This window comes from Talpa occidentalis, unplaced genomic scaffold (assembly GCF_014898055.3).
Source record: "Talpa occidentalis isolate TD23 unplaced genomic scaffold, MPIMG_talOcc4v2.1 talOcc4.5, whole genome shotgun sequence".
NCBI lineage: Eukaryota > Metazoa > Chordata > Mammalia > Eulipotyphla > Talpidae > Talpa > Talpa occidentalis.
Window position 1 is genome coordinate 108,890,187 of NW_023604861.1, and position 17,099 is coordinate 108,907,285.

Consider the following 17,099-nt stretch of genomic DNA (forward strand, 5'->3'; position numbering starts at 1 on the left):
ACATTATAAATCCTCTCAATACGTCTTTTAAGTGCCAGACATTGCTGGACACAATGTGTCTATCTATCCCTAGAGAATTTAATCTTCATAATAATCCTGAAAAATAGGTACAAATGACTTTATTTTTACATAGAAAGAGATCTGGAGAAACTATATATAACTTGTCCAAAGTCACATAGCTAATAATTGGCAGAGCTAGGATTTAAACCCAGTCCATCTGGCTCTAACACTGGTGTTCCTTCTTGGCCCCCTGGTCAAAAGGCAGCTTCCTGGCTTATTTTGCTGAGCATGATCCCTTCCAGCTCCATCCATGTTGCTGCAAATTGCATGAGTTTATCTTTTTTTGATTGCTGAGTAATATTCCATTATGTATATGTACCATATCTTCTTGATCCAGTCATCTATTTTTGAGCATTTGGGTTGTTTCCAAAACTTAGCTATTGTAAATAGTGCTGCTATAAACATAGGGGTGCAGGAGCCCTTTGGAATTAATGTTTCTGTGTCTTTTGGGTAAATACCTAGGAGTGGAATTGCTGGATCATATGGAAGCCCTATGTTTAGTAGGTCAAGAAATCTCCACACAGCTCTCCATAGTGGTTGGACCAATTTGCACTCCCACCAGCAGTGCAGGAGAGTTGCTTTTTCTCCACATCTTCGCCAACATTTGTTGTTGCTAGTTTTTTTAATATGTGCCATTCTCACTGGTGTAAAAAAAAAAAAAAAAGGCAGTGTCCTACTCATAGAAGGCCATCATTTGTCACACAAGTGACTGAAGTTCTCCAGCCAGTTCAAGATAGGAAAGTCAGCTTACTTAACATTTATCTTAACTTCAACAGTCCCAAGCCACCTCTCTTCGAATCACTTTGAAGACTTTAGGAACTATTAAAAACTGCCAGTTTTCTCCCATCCACAAATATGTGGCAGATTGCCCCAATAGAATGTGGACACATTATTAATTTAAATTAGAGTACTAAAAGTCAGGTATCAGCACTCATGATATTTTAGATCAAACCGATAGCTATGCACAGAACACCTTCCTTGTACCAGGAGATATTTTATCAGGGCAAAAAGGTTATCTCTTGCATCATAAATTTATTCTCATAGAAATATTTTCAGATTTCTTTGACTCATTAAGTCATATAATAATTCCAGTGGTATATAATTTACAGGTGAGCCCAAAGTGGTATCATGTATTGACTGGAATCAAGCAGCATTTATTCTCTAGACTTTTCTTTCTTCCTATGTGAGTTCCTCTTTCTTTCTGTGATGTATGGGGCTTGGGATACCACAAATGAAATATAAAGGACAAAAAATGAAAGCAAAAAGAAAAAGAAGGGTGATAAGTATCAGCACCATTTCTTAGTTGTGAAAATGTTAGAGCACCATTTGCTGCAAAATGAATAGTGATGGTAGTGGTCACATTTTCCAGAGGAGTTAACATGAATATGCTTCTTCTTGCTTTTGAAATTGAAACCATTTCCAATCAGCTAGTGGGGAAAGTATCAAATATTGAACAGCTCTAGTTCTGACTATCTCCTGTATTTGGAAAGATTATTATAAATGTCTGAGCTGTTCTTTTGTTTCCAGTTTCATTGACATGCCATTGACATGTAATCTTAGTGTTATTACTTTGTCTTATGCAATAAGGTATTTTTTTATGTTGGATTTATTTTCCCTATTGAATTTATTACATGCTTCTTATTATACTGGCTGGAATAATTTCTGATTCATTAAATGTGTATTTTTTCAGTGTCACTAATATACTAGGTGCTATACCAGGCACAGGTGATACAATGTTGAATGTATAGTGTAAATGATTACTTAAAAAAAGAAGAGCTAAAGATTAATTGTCATAAAAAAATAATACTTTCAAGTCACGAAAAATGGGTCTGAAAAATATATTTTTTATTCCTAGTCTGTATACCTTCATATTAATCAGAGGTATTCAAATGTGATTGTGAATGAACAAATGAACTAATGATGAGTAAGTCCATGGAGGTATCAATTGATACTCATTTGATGAATGCATGTTGTCCTGAACCTGTTTCCTTCTCAGCAACTATTTGAATTGATAGTTGCTCTCCACCAACCCTCACCTTCGCGCAATTTATTTCAGGAAAACGATAAAACTTTCAGTTAAATGAAGGAAAGCATTATAAATGCATAGTTTCTCTTTAATCAAATTAAAGTACTCATAATGTAAGACTATCACAGTAGAGTTCATGAGAGACAAGAAGAATTGGGGAAATATTACACAGGGAAAAGCCCTCAGTAATTGTCAACTAATTTTTTTCCAGTCCTTTCTATAAAATAGGCTATATCTTATTGCTTTCTCAAAGGACAGGAATACTTCATGAAAGTAGGCAGACCAACTTTATTGCAAGACATTTTTAGCTTTTCCTTCCTTGTAACTTCCAGTCATTCTCTTCAAACGGTAATGTTACTTTTTGCTATTTTTCTACCATAAATTTTCAGCCATGAGGTATAATGTGGAAACCAGTTATAAGGTTCATTGTCATTTCTAGATTTGTTAGAAGGCAGATAAAATCTATGTAAAAGTAGATGTTTGCTACAGTTCTTATCAGCCATCTTGGGAGTTAAAATACTGGAAAATTATACTTGTTCACTCTTATTTTGAGATTTAATGAGCTGTTATAAATGAGCAATTGTGACAAACATACAGCTAAATGCAGTGAGCTTAGAGAGATGATCTTCAGTAATAAGATTACTTGAATGATTCTGGCAAATTCTAGTGTCATGTAATATTTTTTCAATTTTTAAGAATAATTCATTAGTCTTAACTATATTAGCTCCATTTCACAATCATAATTATTTTCATGAAATGCTTTTACCTAAATAAAGCGACTTAGAGAAGATAAGCCCTCATTTTAGTGTAATGATGATTTTTTTCCCATTTAATTGACGTATAATTGATGAAAAAAGTATATATATTTTACATATCATGTTATACATATAGTATATATGTATACATATACACACACATTGTGAGATAATTACAATCAATGGTGATGACATCTTAAATCAACTCTATCAAACTCATTTGACAAATGTTCTGGTGGTATAAAATGTAGACATGAATTATTCCAAAGAAGATATGAAAAAAAGTAAATATTCCTAAGCACTTTAAAATGTTTAGATTTGAATATAATTTGAAAGAGCAAATTCCTACACTATCCTAATGCACAAAGAAAATAATGCTTAGTATACTAAGTTAATTAGCATATTGTTAACTCATGCAGAAGATGCACAGTCATTGGTAAAGTCATGTCATAATTACAGATACAATTACTGCAATAGGAGCATTGTACTCCAGAGATCACACTTGGACAGTCTTCTCCTCCCCTTACTCCCTGCCCCTTCTCACTCCCTCTATCTTTTAATTACCAGTATTTACTAAGTAACCTGTTTTTCCTGTTTATCTGTTCATTTAGATATTTCAGATAAAATAGGGCATAAGTTATCAATAAACTCTGGATGTGGAGATAAAATAAATCAGGTTTTCACAATCTTCTAAGTCCCAGGAAAGTGAATAAGGAAGAAAATTTAGAAAAAGAGCTCTATTGTCCCTGTGTCTGTGCAATAAATCTCCAGGAAATCTGGAGAGGGAATCACAGGGCCACACATGCTTTGACATTGTGTATATTGTAGATTGTCCGTGAGATTCATGCATGTGTTCCAAGTAAACAATTCTGAAATGAATCTACTCTGATATAGAAGGGAGAAGCCCAAGAGTATTAGCATTTCAGTGAGGGACCAGTTGGAGGAAAGAGGAATTTAAGATACAAACATGAAATTTGTTCTGTTAAGTAGATAGTTGAGTGCCCTCTTAAACTATTCCCCAGAATGGTTCTTTTCTATTGTCATGCGAGGATCAAAAACAACACCTTATTAATTGTAACAATAACTTACATAAATGCTACATCATGGAAGCTTTCATATTTCCAAATTATTTTCGCATATACCAGATTTGATTCCCATATCAGTGTGAGATAGAGAAGTTATGATTCACATATACAAATGATTACATAGACATATGTATATTCACATATACAGTATATATTTTAGTTTGTGGTGTGTATATTCACATATATGACAGATTTTCATATGTATCATTGAGAACCCAGAAATTGGTTTAATAGCCTTTTGAGAGCCAGACTGAAACTTGATTTCTGGACTAGGATGTATTTTTTTCCTTAGTGATCGATATATTACAACTTGAACTGAAATGGAGCAACAATGCAGTGTTTCAAATATGTTAATGAACCAAGGAATGCAGCATAAGAAATGAAGTAATTTGATATGGAAGCTTGGAGTCCTAGTTTAACTATAACCAAGATGGGATCTTCTTAGTGTACAAACAACATTGCATGGTAGCCTCTCAGCTAACATTTACTTTCAGTTACTGCTGGATAGAAATACTCATGGAGGTGCTTCTTGGATATTGGCTAATTTGGGGGAGCTAAGTATAGAACCATGCATTTACTCAGATTGCTGATCAAAAACAATCATAAAATAAACTTTCAGTAAACTAATTCATCATCGATGCCAACTCTATCCCTATTTCTTGCTGTCCCATCCTCCAAGCATTGTGTGGGATAAAAGTTCTGTCTTCCCAGGTTAAAGCTCTATCAACAGGTCAGTGGTTAGTTTAGGCTACTACACTGTAGCTGAGATATGTTCTTAATGACTGTGGTCCTTCTAAACCTTTAATACAGAACCTCTAGTTTTAGGGTCATCATGTGAATAGACTGCCCTCATCAATGAATGTACATCAAAATTTATATCTGCAGAAACAACTGGTATCACTAATAAATAATCACTGCCATTTATTTTGTTCCCTGAGATGTAATAAGAAATAATTTGACAAAACACTCATGATGATTGTTATGTGAGAGAGACAAAGATAAATATCTCATTAGCACTTATATTGTGAAAACAGTAGTTAATAAGGACTTTGAAAGTTGGAAGGATTTTTATCAGTAGCTTAATGAGGAGAGAGTTCATTCAATTAAGTTTTAGCCAATAGGAACTATAATTTTAAAGTCAAAGAGGAAGGGGAGAAATAAGTAATAAAAGATTCAATATTTTACATTGTCTTTCTGTTCCCAATAATTTAATTATGCATATATATATATATATGCAGAGACAAGAGGCAAGATGTTTAAAGTCTTTTAAGAAATAATTTTTAAAAAGACTATTACAAGTAAAGAAATTTCATTTTAAAAATAACTATATTTTTATAGTTATTGAATTTTTGTAACTGAATTTAAAAATGAAACGCCAGTCTTCTTTTGTTTCCTTTTTAGTGTCATCTAGTATACTGCCATATAAAGCGATGCAGTGCCTGTGTACATATGCCTCCCATATGTGTATGTGGTTTATTCATGACTATTTTAGTGGTCATTTATCAAAAATACAGTACTCTTGTCTTGTCATATTCAAACTTGTTTGGAATTTATTTCAGCATTGATCTTTTTTTTTTTTTAATAGAAGATCTCTTTTTTTTTTTAAAATTTATTTATTTGTACAAGCACCGGGTACAGTCAGAAGCGCAGGAGGGTGAGAGAATTCACCAGAGCCAGAGCGGGGAACAGAACAGGTAGACCGACGAAATACACTGCTGAGGGGAGCAGGGGGCAGCAGGAGAGTTCTGTGCGCCATGTGGGACCCTCGCCAGTGGCCGGGGATCGAACCAGAGCTGCAGAGGCAGTCCAGCGCTCAACCACTGAGCCACCAGGGAAGGCCCTCAGCATTGATCTTTATGAATTACACCAACTTCTTTAGAGGGCAAGATGGTTTGGGTTGAATGGAGGGACGGATGAGTGAGTGGGTAGTTAGATGAATGGATGGATAGCAGGATAAATGAATGAATAGGGAGATATCATTTGTGATAAGAAGCAATCACAGTCTCCTAAAGATCACAGTAATCTCATACCTTTGCCATTATTTAGCAGTATCATTCTGGTCATTCCAAAACATTTAATTCTCTAACTTCAGTTTTCTGATTTGTAAAATGAAGAGCTTAGACTAAGGACAGGCTAAGTACCAAAAGACATATATAACTACTTCTCTAAAACATGGTTTAATTCCCTTATGTGTTAGATGCCAACAATGAAAGTGTGTAATTTGGAGGCATTTTAGTTGAGACTATGTATCACTGATTGGCGTTTTAGAATTATAAAATGTTTTGGCTTCATTACCACTAAGGATTTTCAGTTCAACCTGTGTGACTAATTAGTCCATTCAGTCACAATAGTTGGACTAGAGATTCATATTGACACAGTTAGAAACCTAGATTTGCATTGTAAACATCTGTCATTATTTAATTTGGAAAGAGCCAAATGTATTTCAGAAAGTGCTTTGTACAAAAGGAGAATAAATAGGAAACATATTTGATCACCTGCATATTCTAAGTTTCCTTTTAGCACCTCCACTCCACTGCCTTTTCTTTTAAGGTCTTACACTCCCAAATTCTAATTAGTGGGACTCCAGAATAGATTATTCCAATGGCTTCCTGAAAATTCAAACTTCATTTTTGACTCTTTGTTTCGGCCAGCTCTCCTACATTGCCTTGGCTAAAAATGGAAATGCAACATAAAGAGAGGTCATCAGTAGCTTAAAGAAATATGAAAAAGACGTCTTTTTAAAAACATAAATTTAATTTCAAATTTCCTGATATAAGTTTCTCTTTTGGGTAACTTTGCTAAAACATTGTTCTTTTATTATTATTATTATTATTATTAAGCAGGAATACAATTCTTTCTCCATAATTTCCTTTATGTCATTTTTCTATGGCATTATTTCCTCATTCCTGTTTTTTTCCATTGAGTCTTATCTGTTAGGATGTCCAGTATCAAATGTTGATAAAAATCCATTCTAGAATGAATAAGTCATTGTGATCTCTTTAGGATGATGGAGTTTTTTCTATTCAACCATTTTCACTGTTCTGAAACCATTGCATACATTTTAAACAGACAAGAAAATTTTGAAGAAAATTGAAAGGCTTTCAAGTCTGTCTTTTTCCCAAGCACAGAGCAGATTTATGGTCATTTTTTGTAATAGCCTAAGGCATCAATTGGGAACAAAACATTAAAGAAATGTGAAAGCTGGCTGTTTTTAGGGATATTTAAGCTTTGCCCTAAACATTCATGAATACTGATCTCCACACATTCAAATTGGGTAAATGAGTGTACAAATGTACAAATGGTTATTTTTTTGTGAACAGGCACTTAACTATAATATTTAGAATAATAGTACCTCCACCTGCATTCTGCATAAGCATGCTATTTATTGGTGACTAATGAGATAATAGATAGAATAGCATTGTTACTCTTTAAGAACACTAACCTATTTGAATTGAATTGATTGTTGTTATTTGCATTAATGAGTGACTTGTTCCTCTGCTTTAGAATAGAGTGGACACAATAAGTTATTTGCAGGTAGGAATTAGAATTTATTCCTCACTAGGTAGTGACCGCTTCTTATGCCCTTTAGCAAATACTACGTGTCGATGAGGTGCTTCACATTTATTACCAACAAATTTTTCACTGTTTTCTTTTTATTCATGTTCTGGATCTAAAATTCATCTATTGAATCTCAGTTTACTTTTTTATTTGTATTTGATCAGTGAGCCATATGACAGACATTTTTATATCACATCTACTACTCAGAGAAACTGTCAAGAAATAAAAACAAAAAGTATGATTGAGACAACGGAAAACTACCATAGCATCTATGCAGAGTCTCTAAAGGCCTTTTGCATCTTTAGTAGGTTTGTTGATTGACTAAAATTACCAGTCTAATGTATTTCTTTATAGATTTGATTTGATAAAATCTACACTGTTTGGGAGTTCTATGTATGCATTCCAGTTGGGCTATTTCTCTGCACTTTTCCTCTGGTGAGATTTATGACTTTCTTCACCTCCTATACACTTCTTGCCCTATCAGTTATCAGGGCAATGTGTTGGGCTTATCTTGGGAATTTGCAACACCAATTCCGAATTCTGTCGATTTTTTTTTTTTTCTTTTTGGAGAAACACGCCTAACAATAAATCTTTTCTGGAGAAACTACCATATTCACTTCTGGAACCTAGACATGAATGTTCCATCTTACAGAGCAGCTGCATGTAGATGAAAGTATTAGCAGGAGCAAGTGTCCAGTAGTTATTCAAGCATATCACGTTGCAGTGAGCACCATGCTCAACCCATCTTGATTCCTTCAGTCTAAATGGCTGTCACAGCAGTTATTGACTAGGTTAAACAGTTTATGCAAGTGAGCAACTTTGCTTGAGTACGTGTATGTTTTTACATTCTATTTGGATTTGTACCAGGATAGACTATTGCTGTGTTTAGAAACAAATCTTCATTTGTAGTTTTAAGATGAAGCAAGGATTTCTTTGTGGGCCTAAACTTTACAGTGGGCATTCTGTTGCACAGTAGAAATTAGCTCTTCTATTCACAAAGCAGATCTGTCCTGGTAGAGTTTGCTTGTAGGTGTTTTAATGGGAATGTGTTAGTCTTCAGCACAACCGTTTATCATGAGGAATAAAGTCAAGGAACACTGTTCTTAACAGCAATATAATATAGTCTATCTGTCCTCTTACTATATCTTTTGTGCCACACAGATATGCAATTATGATGGATCTGTAAAAGTGATAGCATGTTAATATGCAGCATATACCTTCATTAAAGAGGAGGGCAGTGGAAGCTTTCTGTGAGGGAGGAAAACATAAGAAAAACACTTGAGTGTTTCTCTATTTTCTAACCTGCCAAATGGCCTCTATCTAAAAATCCTGAATATTAAATAAATTAATATAACTCATATTATACTTTAAGAACATCCCTTCTGTCCTACACCATCCTGATTATATTTTCTCCATCTTACTAGTTTGAATTAAGTTTCAGTGCATTTATTTCTTAAATTCCATCTGAGTCATTTTTCCTTTATAGCTCAGGAGTCCTAAATATGTTTAGTTGACATTTTGAACAAGAACAGACATTTGTCATGTGAATGTTCATACCACTATGAATTAGGGAAGATCAGCATGACACATGGCCCCATGACTGGTTAAAAGCACAGTTAGGGACACTTACCTAAATAGGCATTGATGTAAAGCTAATGTTTTTGCTTGATCACTATTTTGTCTCATTCAGCAGGTTGTCTCTTTTTTGAAAAAGGTGATAAACACTAGGGAAAATATACTAAAGAATAGAATTGATTAATGTGACATATCCTTTCAGCCACTCTCAACAGCATGTCATAGAGAGGCAGCTCCAAACATAGAGAATTAAATTTAAATTACACAGCTTTGACTAGAAAATTCTTCTGTTGTTTCAGTCTCTAAAATGAAATTTGATTTTTTTTCCCATACATTTGCACCACTTCCTGATTTTTCATACAGTGATGATTTCTGCCAAGGTATTTATTGATCTGAGATCTTTCTTCACAAGACTATTGTTGGTTTTTAGCTTCTAAAGGAAAAAGATATGAAAAATGAATGCATGCCATTTGTGAAAACATGATGGACTTTGAGGGCATTATGCTAACTGAAACGAAGCAGAAAAAGACAAACACCGTATGATCTCACTTACATGTGAAATCTAAAAAAAAATCAGGTTCACAGGTACGGATAACAGACTAGTGGTTGCCAGAGTGGGAAGCAAGGTGAATGAGTGAAAGGGGGTCAAATGATAAACACTTCAGTTATAAAATAGGACATGGAGGTATAATTGCAACTATGGTTAAAAATACTGTATTGCATTTTGAAAGTTGCTAAAAAAGAGATCTTATAAATTTTCATCACAAGAAAAAAAATGGTTGCAACTTTGTTAACTGCATTTAGTGTGGCAATCATTTGCAAGCTATTCAAATACCAAAACATTATACCTTATACCTGAAATTAATACAGTGATATATGGCAATTATTCTCAATTAAAAAAAAAAGTATATCCATCATACCAGGAAAAAATACATCAGAAATTCAAGTTTTACAATGGGGTCATACTTGTATTATGATTTTTCTCTAAGAGCTCTATAGAGGCTACTATTTGTTGTATGACCTTTTTTGTTATTTTAGGTACAGTGTTTTGTGAAAGATAACACTGAGAACATTTTATCATTCTCTGTTGGCTATGAGATTGTTCCAAAAAGGCTATTCAGTGTAGAAAATAGGTCACCTTTTAAAACAAAATTTTGTGTGCCCTAAATGACTTAGTCTGCCTGAAACATTATCCATTGAGTCACACATTTCCCATGAATTGTTTTTAAGAAGCAACCCTTACTTATATTTGATACTTGGCTTCTAATTCAAAATAAGGACCTAGGCAATAAAAGATGCAAGCTTACTTCAACCGTGTACCAATATTACTATGACATAGACCTACATTTGGGATAATTCACATGTACAACTACCAGTTTAACATCTGATATTATATTTTTCAAATATATAATGCAAAACAGATTACATTGGTGCTACATTTGTGAGATAATAATGGCGGTATTGATCATATCACTTTTATGCATTTGCAATGTGGTCTTAATCTAGTAACTTTTTGTGTCCCAAATTAATCTTTACAACAGTAGGTATCATTAAGCTTTTCTTTTTGTCACATAAGGAAAATAAGGCACAAAAACATTTTTCAACTTTTATAGCAGGTTCCTCCACTTTCACACTATTAACATTTGTGATCTGTTAAAGTCTTTATTATAGGAGAGTTGTTGTGCATTTTAGGATGGTAAGTAGCATCCCCAGTCTTTACCCAGCAATTAGCAATAAACACTCCCCCACCAGCTGAATTGTGACCACCTAAAATGTCCTCAGACATTGCCAAATGGCCCCCTAAATGGGAGAGGCAAAATGGGGTGCCATTACCTCCTGATGAGAAGCACTAGATTAAAGAATTCATTCATTATCTTCACATTCCTACCACAGCCAACACAACAGCCCTCTGCTGATTTCACCCACAGAATTAAAATCACTGAAAGAAAATGAGATACTCTCTTCTAATTTGGAAATTAATTTTAAAGAATATCCACTGTGGTTGAGAAAATAGTAGCTTTCCACTTGAAGTTCTCACTTGCTCTATAAAAATAGCAGATTATTTGGTGCTCTGAGTAGATTGACACCAATTGCTGTCAGAGTAGATAATCTGCAAAACCTCATGATCAATAACTTGTTATTATCAAGTCAGTTTGGATGTTAACCTGCAGGATGTGTTCATGTCAAAAGGAGGATGGGCTTTGCCTTTTAAAGCTTGTTTTAATGAAGGAAACTTGTGTGACTATCACACCAACTACTGGTACTTATCACTGACATTAGCAGGTACAATGCCAGGAAAACTTACATTTTGAACTTCCTCTTTTAAAATAACAGCAACATAATGAATGAACCCAATATACCCCAGCTGTCTCAGAGGATTTAGAAGCAGATTAACATGAACCCATCTAAACATACTATATAAATATTTGTATTTACTTAAAGTTGTATTGTGAAATTTTAGCATCTGAATGAATTCTTTATTCTTACGTAATCAAAGACCAGGCACTTAAAATATTTTTAAATCTAGTTTTGTCACAAAAACTTACAATTTTTTAATACCACAATTTTAACATTTATGTATTTATAGTTTAATCTCTGACTATATTAGACACTCTTTTAATGAAAGTAAGTCATATGTCTGCTGTTTCTTTGACTTAGGGCCTATTTTAAGTTTTACTTTAATTCCACTTTTAAATAAATACTTCAATGTTCTGGTTCTGAGTATTGTGTAAACAATTATAATTTCCTTAATCTTTTGCCAGTGTAATGAGAGTTCTGTGTTACCAAATATGATTCAAGCCTACACAATTTTCATGCAATATCTGTGCTGAGTTTACTGCTGCTTGTAAGTGGCAGTAAAGAACAACCTTTGGTGCTTATAAATGTGTTGATTATGTGACTAACTGCTGAGATTTACACACTCTGCTTTTTATTATAGTGATAGTTATCTTTTTTTGCTGTAAGTGCAATGAAGCAACTAGAATGGCACAGAGAGAATTGTCACCTCTTCCCTATTTGCTGTAAATTATCATACCCTAAAGAATGTCTTTCATCTATTATGAACCCTTAATGATATAAAGGACAAAATAGGAAAAGATACCTGCTATCTAAATATTACAAAAATGAAAATCAAGTGTGAAAGCTCAACACAAAAAGAATTACCTTAAATGGACTATATTTGTTTCCCTTTCTGCATCAGTGAAAGATATTCTCTATTTAATCTCTTTTCTAATAATGACAAGCTATATCTCAAAGACTCATCAAATTCTATCTGGTCCTAAAAGTAAAAGGTTATAGCTGCTCTGCTTTTAGGAACCAAGCACAAGTACTGCATAAAACCTATTGATGCACACATTGTAACACTCAAGGGCTGTAATAAATTTCAAGTCATCTGTATCTGCCTGTTTTTTTTTTTTTTTTCAACTTCTGTCAGCTATTGTGTGCAGCTCCTCTGTGCATCTGAATGGGTAGATATAGCTACAAGTTGATGACCACCATTTCGATATCCTCTTGCAAATTAAACTATAATCAGGTTTTCTCAAATATGCAAATACTTCCATGAGGGATCTAAAATAAGTTGGATATGTAATCCCCATGTTTCTGGAAAGGGGAATGCCAATTTGGTCTCAACTGTCAGGTAAACAGTGTTTTACTTGCTAAGGAAACAAAGTCAAGAGGCTTTAAATTAATCTATTGAATGTTTTCTGATTTTTGGTTTTTCTTTCACAGACCACTGATGACATCCTTGTGGCCTCAGCAGAGTGTCCCAGCGATGATGAGGACATTGACCCCTGTGAGCCGAGCTCAGGTGGGTTAGGTTAGTCGACTTTTTTTCTTACTTTCTTTGTTTTATTCTAAATCTTGTTGCATGCTGTCAACCTTAAAAGAGTCTTACATTTGTGTCTAGATGTCCACCCTATTAAACAATACCTTATTGCCAAATAAGGGTTCTTGCTTTATACATGAATAAAATTTTCCCCATTTATTGAAAAGAATTAAAAAACATAACCCCTCACCAAGTTTATGTATTTAAGAAAAAGCAGTGAGTGCACCAAATAAGACTGGTACCTTTCTGTTCACATTCCTTTAACTCACAACCTAAGTTCTGTACATAAGATATAATGGGTCACCTATAGTAAAATTATAAACCTTAACAGTTGCAGTGAGTTGTGGGAAATATCTGCCCTTTCTACTGACAAAACGCCCCCACTATTCATTCTGCCACTAAATTATCCTCAATAGTATATTTCTGGATTTTTGAAGTGAGAGCACTGTGGCAGTAGTAACACAAACAACAGAAGAGTCCTTGATACACTCAGTAGACAAATATTTGAATCTTGCCCTGTCTCCCTAAAAGTCAAACTTGTGCATTTTAGCACGAGTTGATGCATAATTTCTCCTCCTTCTTTGTGATATAGCATGGCTGAAAAACACGTAGCAATGCTTCCATGTACCCTGTACCATTTAATGGTGGACAGATGTGGTCACCATCCTGGGACCTTTTGCCAAGATGATGACTTTGTTTTCCTTGGAATTCTGTGTGTGTGTTAGTTTTTATATGTGCATAAATATATATAATATCTACTTACATATTTAGAACATGCATGTATTACATATGCACTTATGGTTATATAACATTTACATTGTGCATTTGTATTTCATTACATCAGTCTTATCTCGCTGCCTTCTCCTTCCCTTAAATTTCCTCTTTCCCCAATTTTTCTACACTCATGTGCCCAAAAAGAACATTCTATTTTGTATCTGATCTTCTTTGAGATTCTCCAGCATTGGATGCTCATAAAACAAAACCTGGTGTTTAGTTAGACATTCGTGTTTGTGTGTGTTTGTATGTGTTTGTGTTCATATTTAGTTTTGATTTTGTTTTCCCAGTTAGTGCTTTCTTGAGAGCAATCAGTTTTTTCAGTATTTTCCACTATGGTAGCACAGTGCTGAAAGCTGCATAGATTCTTACTAATTACAGTACTTGCCATTTTCCTCTAAGCTGCATCCTCCTTTTATGTCCAGGAACAGGCTGCCATCATCTCTATGTAGAGTCCTCACCTTCCATACCTAGTAAATCCAACCTGAGAACTCTAATTGCACTTAAAATTGATTTTTTTCTTTCTTCTTGAGCAAGATAAGAGAACTTATTCTTCTAGCTCTTGCTTATATGTCTTATTAACTATTCCTTATAAACTTGTGTAGTCTCTCCCTTTCTCTGGGGACACTGGCCCTGTGAACAGGATGGGGGTGAGGAAAGGAAGTGATGGAATGGGGAGAGGTTAGCATGAAAAAAAAAATCATGGAGAATTGGACATCCTCTTCTGTTTTTATTCATGTGAGTTTTGTCTGCTTTATTAAATATTATAACACAATGGGGGCTTGTTAATGGTAATACTACAGATAATTTTTCCGCCTCTTTTGTTTACCATTCTTACCACTGTGTGAAGAATCTTATTTTTACTATTTGTAAACTATTATGTCTGTGCTATTTATTCATTAATGTATAGCTTGACACCCCCTCCACACACACACACACACACACAACTTCTCCATGAAGTAGCAATCCTGTGTGTAAAATTTGATTCTTTTCCACTGTAACAAAGTCCATTATCCAAAGCACAGGACACAGCAGCTACTCCCTCTCTCTACTACTCCAGTACTCTTGTACCCAACCTAGTCTAACTCCTCTCCAGTTTTCTCTACCTACTCACTCCCTCCCTTATCCCTCCTCCCTCTTTCAATTCATCAATTCCCCTTAAGACCTAAACTTCATTTCTGTAACTTCAGTGGAATCTCTCATTATCGGCCTTTCCTCATCTTACTCTCCTTGTTAATGTGTTGAAAAGGTAGCTCATGAATGGTTTCTCTTTCTATATTTTATTTTTTTCAGTGAGATCTCTTTTCTACACATGCTTTTCTGTCCAATTCTCTATGAATTTTTTTTCATGCCCACCTTTAGAGTGGAAGAATTGACTCTGTGCTGTGTGACAGCTTTCTATAAAATTATTTGTTTATATGAAATTTTTTCACTCGTTTCTATCCGTGTGTGTGTATGTGTGTGTGTGTGTATATATATATATGTATATATAACCATACACACACACACACAGTTTAGAAGTTTTTGTTTTCATCCTGTTTGAATCTGAATAATATTATAAGTATGCCCTTCTGTAGATTTTTGTTTCTTGATGTATCAGTGTATTAAATGTACACATTTAATATATGTTTTAAATAGCTTCTTTTTTGTTGCTTTTTTTTTTTACCTTGAATACAACTATAAATGAACAGAAATGATGATATTATTAGACTTTGGAGTGTTATATATATCTTGATAAAATTATTTCAATTATCGGCTGGTCATATTTTGGAAAACATAATTTTCAGAAGAATAACATTGATTTAAATATTCAAAAATGAATATATCTGCTGTATACTGTTGCTAATACTTAAACAAATGAAAGCAGATATTTCTTCAGGGAAATGCCTAATTGCTTTTTCAGGTGGGTTGCCCAAATATTCTGGGTATTTCACACTAAAGTCTTTCAGGCTCCCTGAGATTTTACATATGAAGGTGCTGTAATCATTCTGACCCACCCCCTCTTCAAAAAACAGCTTCTTCTCTGAAAATATACTTTGCTTTTATTTAGGAAGTTTTCAAAAGCTATTAATGACACAAAAAGAAACATCTGCCATCTTCTGGGACACACATTAATTATACCTATTATGAAGGGTTTGACAAATTTGAATTACCATGTGGTTCTACCCAGAACTCTTAGTGAAGAAAGAAGTTGTGTATTTGGTGGATTGTCAGCTTCACCATTGATCAAGTATCACTGAGTCCTACTGCTGTGTAAACTCTCAGAGCAAAGAGAGGGTGTTTATATCTTCATGTCCATTCTACAAAAGGACTTCTTTCATTCTGCCTCAGTTTTTTTTTTTTAAGTTCTTCTTTGTGACTATCAGCTTCTTCATCTTTAACATTAAAATATCACGTATTTTTCAGGTTTTGGCAAGAATTAACACTGAATTAGAGCATAAATGGCAGCTTTTCTTTTCCCCAAGTCAGTTATATAAAAAAAGAATATTCAAGCTACTTTTTTCCCTTTGACATAATGCTTTACTTTTCCTGGTTGAAAGTTGATGGCAACTGATGAAACCATTCAGGTTTCCTGATGAGAACTGTGCATGTTGAAACTAGATCAGGAATAACCACCTGGGTGGGAACACATGGAACTCGATTACACATGATTTCAGCTACACTGTCCTGCATGGTAAGCATTGGATGACAGCTTCACATAGGTATAAACACTATTTCAGAATATTGGAGGGTGGCTGTGCAATTCAGGAGGTGTAATTGAATCCCTCCTCAAAATCGACAGGTAGAAATCTACAGCAGCCATAGGTAACTGGGTCCAGGCCACCATTGCCCTAAAATTCCTGGTTACAGCTGCCTGGACATGTGACATGTGGATGACTTTTTCTTCACACTTTTTCTCAAAAATAACTTTCATCTTCTGTGCTTTCCCCTCAGCCTTGAAATATAGTTCTTAGATTAGATGAATTGATGTTCAGAAAGCATACTGTAGAACAATGCTTTGCTCATAAATGTCATGAGTATTTGTTTTTTGTTAGTATTTGTATTATATAAATATACATAGTTTCCAATACTTTTTATCTATGTACATAATTTTTATAAAACAAGTATCTTTGAAATCATATTTTACACTCACTAGTAAATTAACAAAATGGCCACATTGTAAATTAACTCTTGATTGTATCAGTACATCTTAATCATGAGGCACTCTCCTAAATAGACTCCTTTCTCAAAAGTCTTGAAGAAATTTGAAAAGGTGATTTTTATGTTGATATTTATAAAACTAATAAATAGTCTTCTTTGGTGTGGGGAGATTCCTGATTAATAATTCTAATCTGTCCTTTGTTATAAAGAGAACAGGATCAGCTACCTGTTTTCTGGGGTATTTATTAAGGAAGTAATGTTTCATCTTAGATTTAAAATACTGAAAACAATATGTCTAT

At 34.1% G+C, this 17,099-nt stretch overlaps 1 protein-coding gene across 26 annotated transcripts in view; it reads left to right on the forward strand.

The window, feature by feature from the left end:
- NRXN1 (neurexin 1) overlaps nt 1-17,099 on the forward strand; it is a 1,022,285-nt gene that overhangs the window by 983,821 nt on the left and 21,365 nt on the right. For 18 of the 26 annotated variants that reach the window (XM_054687714.1, XM_054687712.1, XM_054701998.1 and 15 more), the window contains one exon: nt 12,789-12,876. In XM_054687714.1, the coding sequence (XP_054543689.1) occupies nt 12,789-12,876 (88 nt within the window). The remainder of the gene's footprint in view (nt 1-12,788; nt 12,877-17,099) is intronic. The other 8 variants (XM_054687713.1, XM_054702001.1, XM_054702007.1 and 5 more) reach the window with 1 other exon arrangement.